The sequence below is a fragment of the Cryptomeria japonica genome, chromosome 6, assembly GCF_030272615.1.
Source record: "Cryptomeria japonica chromosome 6, Sugi_1.0, whole genome shotgun sequence".
Taxonomy (NCBI): Eukaryota; Viridiplantae; Streptophyta; class Pinopsida; order Cupressales; family Cupressaceae; genus Cryptomeria; species Cryptomeria japonica.
In genome coordinates this window covers 162,341,497-162,358,609 of record NC_081410.1, presented here as the reverse complement: position 1 = coordinate 162,358,609, position 17,113 = coordinate 162,341,497, and the positions used below count along the sequence as shown (strand labels likewise).

The 17,113-nt window shown below is 34.2% G+C and overlaps 1 protein-coding gene across 1 annotated transcript in view; it reads right to left on the bottom strand.

Annotated features, from left to right (window-relative positions):
* Positions 1-17,113, bottom strand: part of LOC131038013 (bidirectional sugar transporter SWEET3b-like) — a 68,139-nt gene that overhangs the window by 937 nt on the left and 50,089 nt on the right. The window contains exons 2-5 of the mRNA XM_059221981.1: positions 5,016-5,173; positions 4,835-4,925; positions 981-1,068; positions 50-272 (exon numbers count right to left, since the gene is read on the bottom strand). Of these exons, the coding sequence (XP_059077964.1) occupies positions 50-272; positions 981-1,068; positions 4,835-4,925; positions 5,016-5,173 (560 nt within the window). The remainder of the gene's footprint in view (positions 1-49; positions 273-980; positions 1,069-4,834; positions 4,926-5,015; positions 5,174-17,113) is intronic.

Sequence of the window (17,113 nt, the reverse complement as noted above, 5' to 3'; positions counted from 1 at the left end):
CCCAAGTGGAAATAGTAGTGAAAAACATGGTGAAGTAGAAATAAGGTACCTTGGGTTTAGGTGGAGCAAAGAGGAGATAGATGCCGCAGAAGAAAAACTGAAGAAGAAGGCCTATGGCGTTGGTAGCCATGACAAGAGCGTTATCCCATCCATTGCTGATGAGAGGAGAGCCATACCAGGTGTAAACGAGACAGTTTAAGAGGCCTATTGCATATGGCAACCCTGACATCTCCCCCGTTGTCTTCTTCCTCATCACTCCCCGAAAGTTACTCCTGCTCATACGTTAAAACATAAAAGTTAGTGGGTAGAATAATTTTTTTAACATAAAAGTTAGTGATTAACTTTCTATAAACTGGAGTGCATCTAATAAACTTTTTCTATAAACTGTAATGCATCAAATAAACTTTTTAATATGAATTAGGGGAAAGGACTCAGTAGTTGTACACCCTAACTTTGCACTTCTCAAAATCCTATTTGGAAATTTCAAATCACTCTGATTTTTTTACAGCAGCTTACTTGGCAAGTCCCCTGCTTATAACTAAGGTTTCAGGACCACATCATCAAATATGATGCCACATCAGCATGCTTTTTGCCAAGGTGTCCAAAACAGCCCCCCAAAAAAGTGAGACCAATAGGCATGCAAAAGAGACCCCAATAGTTGTGCAGCTGACATGGCATCACCTAATTGGTTACTTTTTACAATATTAGTACATTTCTTAACAACTATTGGTACATTTCCTAACAACTGTTGGTACATTTCTTAACAAAAATTGATATTTTTTGTTTCAAACAATAGGTTTTATTTGTTCAATTTTTGGAACAAAAGGTATCAACAACCCTCACAACAATTGGTACATGCTCAACTACTGAATCCTTTCCCCTATGACATTAACGTAAAGATAAATGATATTAACCGATGACAAACTTTTTAATGTGAACAATAACACTAATACAACACATATACATATAGTTGCACTTACAGTGGTGCTCCATACATGAGCAAAGCAAATGCACTTCCTGAATAGCACACAACCACACCAATATTCAGTACAACTACAAATATACGACCTACAATTCATGACAGTAATCTAAGATATTGAATATGGAACCACAATTAGGTTAAATAGAGCGTAATGACCTAAAATACCAGCCCCGCAACGTAAGAATTTATTCATTGTTGCCTCTCTTAACAAAAAGAGAGTAAAACAATGAATGCCTTTTTAAGAGTGGATGCGTTTTAGGCTGGCACAGGACTGACGACAAGTGTGGCATATTTATAGGCGGGGTTTGCTTATGGTTGTTGCTTGAACCTGAAAAGATTCATCGACACAAATGAACACATATTCTTGTGTCCAGTTATTTTATACAAATAAATGAACACAAAATTCTTGCAATCATATTAAATTGATTTGTTGGTTGTCTATTATGATGATTTTGTTACAGATTGCTTTCTCATAACATTGGAAAAACAATGTAAGCCGTCAAAATTCAAAATATGCGAGACAACTTTCCTCCTTTTTTGACTTTTTTTCTTTGAGTAAGCGGTGCTCTTTTAATGACACTGTGTGAATACATTTCCTCCATACGTTTGGGTATGAAATTTTCAATGCTATTTGCCAAACACGTTGACTGATTTTCATCATTGTCTCTAAATATCAAATCAAAGCTTAGTTGTATATGTTTTATTGAGCTGTGTGAAAATATTTAATTTGTATTTGAATTAGCTGTAAACTTTAAAATAATAAGTCGGGAGAATTTCATGTCATAAGTATTGTACGGGACGGTAGACAGGCACTCCGAGCTCTGTGGAATGCACTCCAAGCTCTCTATACCAGACAATGTCACGCGTAAAAGGCTATGATGACAACTCATTGGATTTATAATTAATACTTCCCTTTTCCCATTAAAAACTAGTGAAAGAATCCTATGTGAATCCGTAGCATCTTGCCTCTAGACCAATCATAGTTAAGATTTTCAATGGTCAAAGCTATTCTGGTTTCAAAACAGACATTTCATACAGCGTGATAGCGATGTGTTAGTCAATCGCAGTCATTTATTGTAAAATCGACGGTGTAAAACGCGCGTTAGTCAATTTGTACTGTCGTTTTGAAGCCAGAATAGACATGTCCATTTTCAATATAGCTACAAATTGGGTTCCACTAACTTGTAGAAAGGGGTGCTTCATTCACATACATTTTTTAAGTTCATGGAGTTAAAAAGAGTGTTAGTAGGGGAAGAGTATCTGTTATAATTAATATTGTGCACTTTAAGTTTTTAAATGGTACATCAAATTTTGATGATTTTTTGGTTGTCTTTTTTATCAAACTTAGCTACTTAAAGCTATTGTTCTCTAGGTAGTAAAGACAAAAGTTGTGGGATCCGTTATATGCACAAGGGTAAAAAAATGGTCATTTCAAAGTGCCATCTAAAACATATTCACTATTGCTCTATTACCCATCCACTTTGACAACCAATTTTTTTTGCATAATTGATCCAATACTTTGCACAAACGCCCCAATAATTATGCACTTTTGGTCCCAATAAAGTTGCAAAATTGATCTGATTACTAAATGTTTTCACTAAAAACGACTGGCTATTGGTCCACTAGATGATTTTTTAATGGGTGTTTAATTAGCAAAATTAAATGATTAGTAATTTGAACATGAGTGGTAATTGGTGCTCTTCTACACACAATATGCACCCATGCACACACACAACAAGTATTTTCATTATAGCTATAGACTACATGTGACTAACTTCCAGACAATGAGTGTTGCCATGTACATAAAAATAAAAAACTCAATTAAGGGTGCTAGTCAACAAGATCATAAATGATGTAACTTAATTTTTAATATAATTGCATAATGCCTTTGACTAACTCATAGAGAATTGTTGTTATCACATACAATTTTTTTTTAAGCTCATGGGATTAATGGTGGTAGCCTATGATGCTATAAATTATGTATTATTTTCATATCCTTTCAAGTGATTTGAATGCAACATTATATAGCTATTTGAAGTATGTCGTTATACTATGTATCATATAGTTGGTAGTACAATTTAATCTTTATTTTATTATTTTTATGTCCTTATAGTTAGAATTCATTTCTTAATCAAACTATATTGCATTCATTAGGAGCTCCACTTTCATATTGATTTTTTAGGCATTTAGGTTTGATTATTTTAGTTAAATTTTATTATATATTACTCAAAAAAATAAATAATATATAAACTGTTTGCAATGCAAGTGAGTAAATGAGATCACATCCCAATGTCTTGTAATCTAGTCCAAGCTTAGAAAAAGCAATATAATATGCATCTAAGAAAATTGTTTTACATATTATATTCTTCTAAATATTATACAACAAGAACAATAAAATCAAAGTAAAATGTATATTTTGGTAATCTAGCCCGAGGCCTCACTCCACATTGAGCAACTATTGACTATTTTAAATGATTTCTAAACTAGTATTAGCATTATTAGTTTCATTCTTCTCCTTGCATTCCATAGGTTTTTTTTATCATTATGATTCTCCTAGAGCCATGATATGTAGACTTCTACAGGCCTTCTATGGGGACCAGGAGAAAAAAATAGGAAAACAACAGTTCGAGATTTATTATGGAGGAGCTCGAGGAAATTTACAATTGTTGATGTTTAGTTGTTGTTTAAACTCTGGTTCAATACTGTTTATTTTTTTGATGGATTTGGGTTTTGGGTCCCTATAAAACCCATTTATCTTAATCAATAACAAAAAAATATTGACCAAAACTTGACTGCAAAAATAATGGAATATATTTTTCCTCTAACAATAATTTACAAAACATTGATCCAATGGATTTTTTCATAAGCTTTTCAAAATTGTACCAATATTTAAAAAAATTAAATAATTTTCTCTCTTAGACCCAATTAATGCAATAGAATAAAATCAATCATCTAAAATTTATTATAAGGACTTTAATTTTTATTTGAACATGTAATGATTGTATGCGTCAAAACCTTATAAAACTCATGTCATGCAAGTTATGATGAAAATGAATAATTTGATTAAATTATAGTTCTAGACTATTTGCTATAATATTTCTTGAAAATAAATGCAAAAGTTAATAAAATAATATTTTAATAATTACAAAATAATATATATTAAGTACTACAAATTAAGATGAATTAAGAGAATTGTAATATTTATAAACATAATTCTGTAAAGATACACACCTTCTTAATTAAAATAATTGAAATTACTAAAAGATTAAACATATTACACATAAATAGAATATCCCCAAATAACAAGTATAAACCTTAAGGATTTCTGGTTCTCAAATACTTTATTTCTTTCTTTTATACTTTATTATGGAATATCCTGTAATGACAAGAATAAACCAATATTTACGTAATACATTTTAACATTTACGTAAGACAAATTTTTTTAACTCGTTTAAACGTAAAGTATAAAGTTGGAACGATTTTATTATTCTAAGTATGCTCCTCAAGCTATTTTACCCTAATCAATGGTGACCGTTAATGGGTTGAGTATTTATTTTAAAGTTAGTTCAGTGGTTTCCTTCTACTCCAGCTGCATTTCTATGTCAGTTTGAGGGAGAGGAAGTTTGGTGCACTTTTCTTTAGCTATTTCATCTGACAGACTAGTCAATTTTACATCTTCAACTCTTCCTCGGCTCTTTTGGCTATACACGCAGTATAATATCATCTGAGTCGAAGCCAGTGGTATTCCAAGGAAATTAGGAGCCTGCATGAATAACAAATGAAATGAGCTCAGTCACAGAGATTTTACTTGTTTGGACTATAGATCTATATAGATGGTAAACATATAGTTACCATGACAATAATATCTCTGCTCAAAGAGGAAAGCAAACATTGAGAAGTAGAAGGACATGCAGTCCACACTCTTGCTCTTAACTACAGTTCTCTGTGTCACAAACTATATATCAGTAATAATGTTCAAATGTTTACATATATAAGAGAGATGAGTGTAATGAAAGTGAGTGTGTTTACTTACAATATCTGAGAGTGGAGAGACATAGAGAATGACAGAAGCGACCATTCCAGTAGTTCCCACAAGCATTTTCTTATGGGCTGCTCCTATTCCCCACATGGAAGCTGCCGCAATGCTCCAAACACCACTAAGACTCCTCCTAGTATCATACCCATTATTCTCTGCCATGCAATTCTTATCTTATTAACTGAAGGCCTACAAACCCAAGTGAAATCCTAGTAGTGATAATATAGTTGTTAGCGCAACTCAACATGTAGTCTTTTTCGTGATTTATGGTGATTGTGATTTGCATTGTTGCTTATGTTTAAGCTAACCAAAGAGTTCCTTCTTCATCTTCCAGTTCTGTTTCATGCAACTGTTTCATACAAACAGTTGTTGATCTTCATAAATTTCATGCATCTCATGCATAATTTCTGCTCGTGTGATCTATATATAATTTGTAATTCATACAGATTTGTAATAATGTAAATGAAGATGATTGCATTCATTCAGTTTTGATTTTCTTCTCCTCTTTGCTTACAAGTTTTGCTTCTTTCTTTTCTGCTAGATCTATTTTATTTTGCAGGGATAGCTGCAAATAAGGTACCTTGGGTTTAGGTGGAGCAAAGATTAGATAGATGGCACAGAAGCTAAACTGAAGAAGAAAACCAATGGTGTTGATAGCCATGACAAGAGCATTATCCCTGTAAGGAAGTAAAGGTGTGCGGAAACGCTTCCTATGCTAATCTTGAAAGGACAGTTATGCAACTTTCAACTTAAATATTACTAAGATATCAAGAAATGCACAATAAAGCATAAACAAAATAGCAATGAACACATAACACAGTGATTACCATGGGGAAACCTTTCTGGGAGAAAAACCCCACCCTCCAAAACTCGCACAATGTATTATCAAATCAAGCTGATTACAATACACTTGCAATGCAAGTTTTTATAGGAGCACATCACCACAACTCAAACTCAGAGAGACTCCTTCTAACATCCAGTCTTGCAAAAAACTCAATTATCAAACTCCTCCCCAAGCCCTCCTTTTATAGTGATTTTACAACCTGGAAACCACTTGTGGTTTTACAAAACCATGGGCTTAACCACCATGCCACATGGTGCCCATTTTTGACATTTACATTTCCAAAATGGAAAAACAACTAGGTTAAAATAGTAATCCCGTCCATAATTTTGTCCCCTAGCTTAGACCCTCTTAAAAGTTACAAAATGAGTCATTAAGGCTCTAAAAATGGCCCACCTATATTCTACTATGGACAAGACTCATTTTTAACAACTCACTAACCATTTTCCAATGCATAAACATGTGGAAAATTACCTCAAACAAATTCTGGAATTTTCTAGAAAAAGACTGCAAGGTTGAGACACATGTTTCTCAACATTCTCCCACTTGTCGAACACCTTGCAAGAGTCAGGGGATCAAAAATATCATGGACTTAATTGCTAGGGGCCGAGAGGCCCATAGACTCTGAACACCATCTGAATTTCTTTGTGCTCATGGGCTTAGTTAATGCACCAACAACATTCACCAAAGTTTCTACCTTTTCCAGCTTCACCTTGCCATCCTCAATCATATCTCTCACAAAATGATATTGTACATCAATGTGCTTGGTCCTAGCATGAAAAATAGGGTTCTTCACTAGGCAGATTGCACTTTGACTGTCACTGTAAATTGTCACTGCACCCTATTTGAACTCTATATCTGAACACAATCTCTTTAGCCAGGTGGCTTCCTTACAGGCATGAGTAGCTGCCATATATTCTGCCTTAGTAGTGGACAAAGCGACCACAACCTGTCGCTTGCTCATCCAACTAATTACACCACCAAATAATGTAAACACATATGCACTAGTGGATCTTCTTCTATCAACATCACCGGCCCAGTCTGAATCCACATAGCCTTGAATATCTAAGGAATGCTCATTTCCTGTTCCATGAAAACATTTCGAGTACTCTGAAGTACCCCTCAAGTATTTGAAAACTCTTTTTACTGCATCCCAATGTGTTCTTCCTGGATTAGACATATAACGAGAAAGAACTCCCATTGCTTGGGCAATGTCTGGTCTTGTACAGACCATAGCATACATCAAACTTCCAACAGCACTCTGATATGGTACTCAACTCATCTCTTCCATCTCCAATGGGGATGTAGGACACTGTGAACTAGAAAGCTTTGTTCCCATTGTAATAGGAACACTCAATGGTCTTGAATCCTGCATATTGAATCTTTTCAAAATAGTACCAACATACTTGCTCTGGCCTAGCCAAAACTTTCTGTTTTGTCTCTCTTACAATCTCCATTCCCAGAATGTGCCTAGCTGCACCAAGATCTTTCATTTCAAACTTAATCGAGAGCTGAGATTTTAACTCTGCAATCAAACCTTTTCCTTTGCCAATAAACAACATGTCATCGACATATAGGGCAATGACCAAGAAACGATCACCATTAGATTTAAAATATATACAGTGATCAGATTTAGATCGCACAAATCCCAAACTCAACACATATGTATCAAACTTCTGGTACCACATCCTAGGACTCTGTTTTAAACCATACAAGGATTTCTTCAACTTACAGACCAAATGACTTTTACCTTTCATCACATAGTGCTCTGGCTATGTCATGTAAATTTCTTCCTCCAAATATCCATGAAGGAAGGCTGTTTTCACATCCATTTGCTCGATCTTTAGATCATAGGCTACTGCAATAGAAAGTAAAAATCTAATGGATGTCATTTTGGCTACTGGAGAAAAAATCTCACCATAATCTACTCCCTCAACTTGAGAGGAACATTTTGCAACCAAATATGCTTTATACTTCTCAATGCTTCCATCTGAACCCATCTTCTTCTTGAACACCCATTTACAACCAACAGACTTTCGTCCTTCAGGCAATGGTACAAGGTCCCATGTTTCATTCCTCTTAAGAGCTACCATTTCTTCATCCATGGCTATTTTCCAAGACTCTGAATCATTCATACCAAGAGCCTCTTCTACAGATCTTGGTTCATCAATGTTAGCATTCAATGCAAATATGCATCTCCAATCATCAGGAGAATACCCATACCTTTTAGGTGGTTTTCTTTGTCTAGTAGACCTTCGAACAAGTTCAGGTTCAGGTTCTTCTTCTTCCTCTGATGATTCAGAACTCGTAGAGCTCTCATCAACTTCCTGTCTTTCTAAGCGCCTCGATTCAACTTTTTCAGGTGTAGCAGGTAGTTGAATCACATCTTTCTTTTCTTCCTTTTGTTCTGGCTGCACTGTAACAGAAGAAGACTTAGTTTCTCTAAAAATAACACTTCTTGAATAAAATACCTTTTGTTCAATAGGATTCCAAAGCTTGTATCCTTTTACACCATAACTGTATCCCATGAAAATACATTTAACAACTTTGTTGTCCAATTTTGTCCGCTTCTCCTTTGGCACATGAGCATATGCTTCACAACCGAACACTCTCAGATGTCTAAGTGAAGGCTTGTGGCCCGACCACGCTTCCATTGGCATCTTATCAACAAGAGTTGATGTAGGAGACCTATTTATCAGGTAGCAGGCAGTGGCTACAGCTTCAGCCCAGAACTTTTGTTCTAGTCCAGTTCCACTAAGAATACTCCTAGCCTTCTCCATCAAGGTCCTGTTCATTCTTTCTGCAACTCCATTCTGCTGTGGAGAATATAGAGTTGTCTTCTCTCTTTTAATACCACAATCTTTACAAAATGTGTCAAAATCATTGGAGCAAAATTCACCACCATTATCAGTTCTCAAACATTTTATTTTCTTTTCAGTCTGCAACTCAACCATTGCTTTAAATTCTTTGAAACAATTGAAAACTTCAGTTTTACTCCTAAGAAAATAAATCCATGTTCTTCTACTAAAATCATCAATGAAAGAAACATAATAAACTGATCTACCAATAGAAGGAACATCAACTGGACCAAATACATCCGAATGGATTAGATCCAAAATACATGAAGACTTATGAGAACTCGAGTAAAACTGAATGCGGTTTTGTTTACCATAGATGCAATGCTCACAAAAATCAAATTCAAGATTGCAATCATTCAACCCATCAATAAGGTTCTTATTTTTCAAGGTCCGTAGACCCTTCTCACCTATATGGCCAAGTCTTTGGTGCCATAACATGGTCTTCTCTGTAGGCAACTTTGATTCGGTAGACAGAGCACCCTTGGGTACCCAAAAACCACGACCATCTGTTAAAAAAGAAACCCTCTCCTTTTCCAACTGAGTAGTCTTTTTCACAATCTTATCAGAAGTACTATTGCACTCAACTGTGCATGCATCAAGCTGGTACAGTGTACCCAATCTGCTTCCTCTTGCTATCACCATAGCACCTCTTACCATTTTCACACCTGCTTTAGAAAATTGTACATGCACACCCGTATCTATTAGCTTGCTAACAGATAACAAATTCCTTGCTAGTCCCGAGATATGCAAGACACCATCAAATCTTCTAATTCTACCATCAGAAAATTTCACACGAATACTTCCACGACCAACAATATCAAGTACTGAGTTATCACCCAAATACACCTTACCACCATCAAAATTTTCATACTTACTAAACCAGTTTCTATTAGGAGTCATGTGGAAAGATGCACCTGAGTCTATTAACCATGCATTGTCACCTACACGAGTGGCCAAGGCTGCAATGAAAGCATCTCCATCTTCCTTCTCGAACTCAGAATTAGAATCTTGCTTCTTCTTCTTTTTCTTCTTTTCTTCTTTGTAGTTCTTTCAGAAGTGTCCGGGTTTGCCACAGTTCCAGCAAATTGCCTTGGACTTCGTAGGAGATTTTGATCTCCCCTTATTCTTGGACTTAGAACGGCCATACTGCTTTTCGTTCTTGCCTCTTTCTTTTGGTCTTCCTTGAACACTCAGAGCCTCTTTGGCATTCAGAGAAACCTTCCTTCTCATCTCCTCAGAAAGTAGAGAACCAACAACATCCTCCATCTTCAAGATGATTGCAGTGCTCCCTATGGCCATAACAAGGCTGTCCCATGAGTCTGACAATGAACATAGCAAGATTTGGCATCTTTCTTCTTCATCCATTGGCACCCCAACAGAGGTCAACTGAGTTACCAACATATTAAAGCTTTCCAGATGCTCAGAAATTCGTCCACCTTCTTCCATTCTCAAATAATACAATTTCTTCCTTAAGAAGATCTTGTTCACAAGTGATTTCGCTTGGTAGATCTCACTTAGCTTCTTCCAAAGCTTCTTTGTAGTAGATTCTTCATGGACATTTATCAGAATAGAGTCTGCAAGACACAATCTGATGAGACCTTTAGCTTTTCTATCAGTCACATCATATTGTGCGGCTAAAGTCGGATCTGCGAGCCTATGCTTATTCTTATCAATCGCATCCCATAGATCTCGATCAATCAACAGATCTTCCATCTTCAGCTTCCACATCTCAAAGTTTGTGCCAGAAAACTTCTCTACATCAATCCTCCCTGAAATGCTTGCCATCTTTACGACCTTGCAATACAGAAATGAAATACTCTACACAAGCTCCCACTCAAACTTTGATTAGCTCAAAAAACCCTGTACCCAACAAATAGAACCAAAACTAGCTAGGCTCTGATACCACTTGTAAGGAAGCAAAGGTGTGCGGAAATGCTTCCTACGCTAATCTTGAGAGGACGGTTATGCAACTTTCAACTTAAATATTACTAAGATATCAAGAAATGCACAATAAAGCATAAACAAAATAGCAATGAACACATAACACAGTGATTACCGTGGGGAAACCCTTCTGGGAGAAAAACCCCACCCTCCAAAACTCGCACAATGTATTATCAAATCAAGCTGATTACAATACACTTGCAATGCAAGTTCTTACAGGAGCGCATCACCACAAGTCGAACTCAGAGAGACTCCTTCTAGCATCCAGTCTTGCAAAAAACTCAATTATCAAACTCCTCCCCAAGCCCTCCTTTTATAGTGATTTTACAACCTGGAAACCACTTGTGGTTTTACAAAACCATGGGCTTAACCACCATGCCACATGGTGCCCATTTTTGACATTTACATTTCAAAAATGGAAAAACAAACAGGTTAAAATAGTAATCCCGTCCATAAGTTTGTCCCCTAGCTTAGACCCTCTTAAAAGTCACAAAATGAGTCATTAAGGCTCTAAAAATGGCCCACCTATATTCTACTATGGACAAGACTCATTTTTAACAACTCACTAACCATTTTCGAATGCATAAACATGTAGAAAACTACCTCAAACAAATTCTGGAATTTTCCAGAAAAAGACTGCAAGGTTGAGACACATGTTTCTCAACAATCCCATCCATTGTTGATGAGAGGGGAGGCATACCAGGTGTAAACGAGACAGTTTAAGAGGCCTATTGCATATGACAACCCTGACATCTCCCCCGTTGTCTTCTTCCTCATCACTCCCCGAAAGTTACTCCTGCTCATATGGTAAGAGATAAAAGATAGAGGTTCTTTTTTTAGGTTACATGAAAGTGATAACCCTTTATAAGTTACATTGAATAAACTTTCAAATTTTTTTTTTAAGGTGAATGATGTTGCGGACATGACTTTTATAGTTATAATTACAGTGGTGCTCCGTACATGAGCAAAGCAAACGCGCTTCCTGAATGGCACACCACACCAATATTCAGTTCAAGTATACCATCCATGATTCATGACAGTAATCTAAAATATTGAATATAGAACTGCAATTAGGTTAAGTACTGTGTAATGACCTAAAATGCCAGCCCCGCAACGTAAGAATTTATTCATTGTTACCTCTCTTAACAAGAAGAGAGTAAAACAATGAATGCCTTGCAAAGATGATGCGTTTTAGGCTGGCACAGGACTGATGACAAGTATAGCATATTTATAGGCGGGGATTACTTATATTTGTTGCTTGAACCGGAAAAGATTCATCGACATGGATTCTTGTCTCAAGTTATTTTAACCTATTGTTGCAACCATATTAAATTGGTTGTAGGTTGTCTTCCATTATGATTTTGTTACAGATTGCTTTCTCATAACATTAGAAAAAGAATGTAAGCCGTCAATATTCAGAATATGCGAGACAAGTTTCCTCCTTTTCTGACTTTTTACATTCAAGTGTTGAAGTTTTTTCTTTTAAAGTTGCGGTGTTCCTTCACTGCCACAGTGTGAATACATTTCCTCCCTAAGTTGTATGTAATGTTCAATTTTATTTGCTAAACAAGTTGACTGAATTCCATCATTATATCAAATCAAAATTTCGTTGTATTTGTATTTGTTTTTGGGCCTTGTGAAAAAAATGATTTTGCCATCATGGACTGAATATACAATATACATTTCATTTGATTAATTTTTATTAATTTTTTTTTTTATTAAAGATAGTTCACCAAAATTTGATGTTCACTTTTAACCAAAATTTGATAGTTCTACAATATAAACTAATTAAATTTGATGTTCAGTTTTGACCAAAATTTGATCATTAAATTATGGACTTTTAAATAAAAAATTATAAATATCTAACTTTATCTATTTTGAAGATGTTTCTTAGGATATTAAAAAAATAGTAGCATCTAGAGTAGAATAACAAAATATTTTAACTTAATTTTGACCACTAAATAATGAAATATATTTTTCTTTTTTGGATCCAATCTAATTTCTTATAAACTTTTCAAAAGCTATCTATCTATCTATCTATCCAGAGCCAAATAATGAAAATACATAAAATTAAAATAAATCATGCAAAATATAATATATTATAGAAGTCTTAGATTTTATTTGAATATGTAATGGTTGTATGCCTTAAAACCTTAAAAAATTCATGTCATGTAAGTTACATATGATGAAATTGAATAATTTGGTCTAAATTATAACAATACTATTTGTTATGATGTTCCTTGAGAATAAATGTAAAAATCAATAAAATAATTATTTCAATAATTATAAAAATATTATACATTATGTATTATAAATTATGATGATTTAAGAGACTTGTGATATATAGACGTACTCCTTCATTTTAGTTAAGAAAATTTAAAATAATAATTAAAACTAATATTAAAATTAAATGTATTATACATAAATAAAATATTCTAAAATAGAATTTTTTAGGTGCTCAAATACTTTATTTCTTTCTGTATATCCTGAAATCACAACAATAAACCAAGATTTACAAAAGACATCATAACTCATTGAAATATAAAATATATAATTGAACTATGACTCCATTTCTTTTTAACTGTATTATGGTATATCCTGGAATGACAAGAATAAACCAATATTTACGTAACACATTTTAACTCATTTCAAGGTAAAATATAAAGTTGAACTATTTTTATCATTCTAATTATGCTTCTCAAAATATTTTTCTAATGTAAACTTTAAACCATTAGAAGTAGGGAGAATTTTCTGTAGAAATATTGTACGGGATGGTGGACATTCACTTCGAGCTCTATGGAATGTACTCCAAACTCTCTCTACCAGAAACTTTCACGCGTAAAAGGTCATGATGACCGCTCATTGAAATTTTAATACTTAACCTTTTCCCATTAAAAATGCATGAAGAATCCTATGTGAATCCCTAGCTTCTGGTCTTTAAAGTACTACCCCTAGATTTTCAAATATTCCTGCACATTGGCTTCCACTAACTTGTAGGGAAGGGGTGTTGTCGATACTTATGATTTTAGTATAGAATATACATTTGAGACCTTGGGATGTAGATGGCTGGTTGAGTTAAAAAGATATGGATGATCGATATAGGTTCAAATCTTGATATATCCAGCCTCGTCTAGTGTGGGTCTATTGTGGGTTATCACGAGGACCAAAGGTTTAGTTGGTCTTGCGACGATGGACTGAATATACAATATACATTTCATTTGATTAATTTGTTATTTTTTATTTTATTTTATTTTTAATTAAAGATAGTTCACAAAAAAGCTTTACATCGATTGGAGTGGTCTCTCAAGTGTCAGATCAAAAAATGATTCTCAAAGATACTACAAGATAGCCTGGGATCCATTATAGGATCAAATGAACAAGCTCAAAATAAACAGTTCAAATAGTAGTAGTAGTACATCTCAAAGAGATCCAGCTATACAAAAAATACCAATATTACATATAAAAGAGTCATAGACAAAAAACATATAGAGTAACTAATCCCAAGGCCCAATGATATTGTTCCTCCATTCTACATCATTATAGGCAAAGGTGTCAAGTGGAGGCTCAATCTCAAGTAGCATAGTAGTATCCCATTGGTGGAGTTGGGGTCTCTCTTTATTTCCATTTTCTTGATCAATGTCTTGCTTAGTAATCTTCTTCTCTCCCAAGAAGTCCTTTAGTAACTAGAGTTGTTCATTATTCAGCTCGTTCTTCCTAGTAGGGAAAAAGTAGGTTTATTGAATATCTTTCTTGTAAATCAGCATTATGCCTTCCTTCAATAGAGTCATAATGCTATCCTTCAAGATCTCCATTGTAGCATATACCCGCGGCATAAACATGAGATAAGTGAGTTTACACTTAAACTTTGTAAGGTTCCTTCTTTTAGCCTCAAAGGTCTCATCATTCCTCTCATCATTCCTCTTTCTCCATAAAAACCAAAGTACTTTGTTAGTAAAGATAAACCAAAATTTATTAATAAAAGTATAAAAAAAATCCACATAGCTGGCCAAAATTTCAATCCAGGAAAATCCCTCATTAGATTTTCAAGTAATAGGCACTCCAAACAAGAGAGACCATAGAGCAACATCAATATGGCATTGAAAAAATAAATGCTCAAAAGTTTCATGAACTTGACAAGCATCACATAAATGGGTAGGGAAGCCATAAGTATGGAGCAAACTATCAACACCAATCTTTTTTACAGCAAAAGCCAATGAAAACAAATATTTTTAGGCTTAGTAGAACTATGCCACATGTGATTAAGATAGGCAAGCCATTTGGTGTCTAGCCAATTCAAGTTCCAGCATTGGTCCTATCATAGACTTCATTGGAATCAATCAACATGTTATATATATTCTTAACAAAAGCATCAAATAATTTATTACTATCCTTCAAACTAATATTCATAATAATATTAGCATCTGACCACTTCACCCTAGGAAGTTAGGCCTGACAACATTGATGATCATAGTGTATGTTTTTTGGTGGGAAGAAGGCAAACCAAACTTCTATTTCAACTGGTCCCACAACTCAACCTTGCCATCAACCAAATGTCACTCATTGTCTTAATCCTAACAGAGAAGCAAGTCCTGGTAGAGCATCCCTAAGTCAGTGCCAGGGGCTTATCATTGTTATACAAATCCCACCATAAGGATCTGTCTATAGCATAAAAGGAAGGTGAGTTATCCACTACATACCTAGTAGAGATTAAAGACCTCACTTGCAACCATGCCTTCCATAGGGAGGAAAAAGCCTTGTATCAAAAGACTTTAATCTTAAAATGGCTAAATAACATATCAAACATAGATATCGGGTCCCATAATATCCCATTTTTGGGGGGTGAAAGAGTTAAATTGTTTCTGATAAGCAACACTAAATAAAGATCCACTTGCAAGGGCGATACCCTGTATTTTAAGGTCTTTAAGTCCAAGGCCTCCTTGGCTCTTAAGGAGGCAACACCACTTCCAGGACACACAATGTTGGAATCAAGGATCAGAGGGGGGGTGAATCAGTGTTGGTATTTGATTTACTCATATAGAATTGTTGTTATCACACACATATTTTTTTAAAGGTCATGGGATTAATGGTGCCAATCTATGATGCTATAAATTATGTATCATTTTCATAGAAAGTGATTTGAATGCAACATTGTATAGGTCTTCAAAGTATGCCATATTATTGTTATGCTATGTATTATATGGTTGGTAACTTACAATTTTATAGTTATTTTATTATTTTTATGTCCTTATAGTTAGAATTCATTTCTTAATCAAAGTATATTGCACTCATTAGGAGCTCCACTTTCATATTGATTTTATAAGCATTTAGGTTTGATTATTTTAGTTAAATATTATTATATATTACTCAAGAAAATAAATTATATATATATATATATATATACATCAAGAAAAATAAAATCAATTTAAGTAAGATGTACATTTTGGTAATATAGCTTGAGGCCTCACTCCACATTGAGAAACTATTGACTATTTGAAATGATTTTCAAACTAGTATTATATTTATTAGCTTCATTGTTCTCCTTGCATTCCATAGGTTTTTGATCATTATGATTCTCCTAGTGCAAAAAAATAGCCAAGACAAAGAGAGAATGTTTACCCTACCCATGATATATAGGTCACCCATGTTGCTCAATTAATGTAGAAGATGAGAAATAATTATCCTATGAAAGACTATACGAACTAGCATGAATACAACAATTTTAAAAAGAGTTCCTAATTAACCTCCCCTGTTGGCCTTTGTATAGGGAACAATTGTGAAGTGGTATGCAATCAATTATGTAAGTTGTGTTTCCATAATGGTCTAATAGAGTCTAGGAATGTTAAATCTCTAGGAAAATCTAGTTAGCTTGCACTTTAATCTACATTAGCATTGAAAATAATTATACACTTTGTATAAGCAGATAACTATTTATCAACTAAAATATTTATATTAGCATAATTTGTTTCTTTCTAAATAAAAAATGAATATTTATTTAGATTAGGAAATCCCTCTACTAAAAGATTTTGAAGTAAAAACCATAGATTGCAAATTTTTTAAAATTAATTAATCTACAACCAAATAGATTAAGCTTTAGTACAAACTAAAATAATTTTAATGGTCATTAAATAACTACAAAAATGTCAATTTAGAACTCGTAAATGAAATATATCTTATCAATGAAAATGCCTTAATGAATAATATGTCAACAAAATGGTTGTACTTGAGTTCCAAAATGGCATTTTAGAAAGTTTAAAATATCCTACTTGGTTTTTTTCACAACTCACATCCCTATTCACTTGAGTGAGAGGGGAACCCCTTTTTCTTCTCTTCTCCTTTTTTCTCTTGCTTTTTGTGCCTTGTCACCTATTGCTTTGGTTTTGTTCATTCAGGATTTGGGGTTCATGGAAGATTGTGCCCCAAGTTGGTTTGGGAAATCCATAGCTCCCATCACCAAT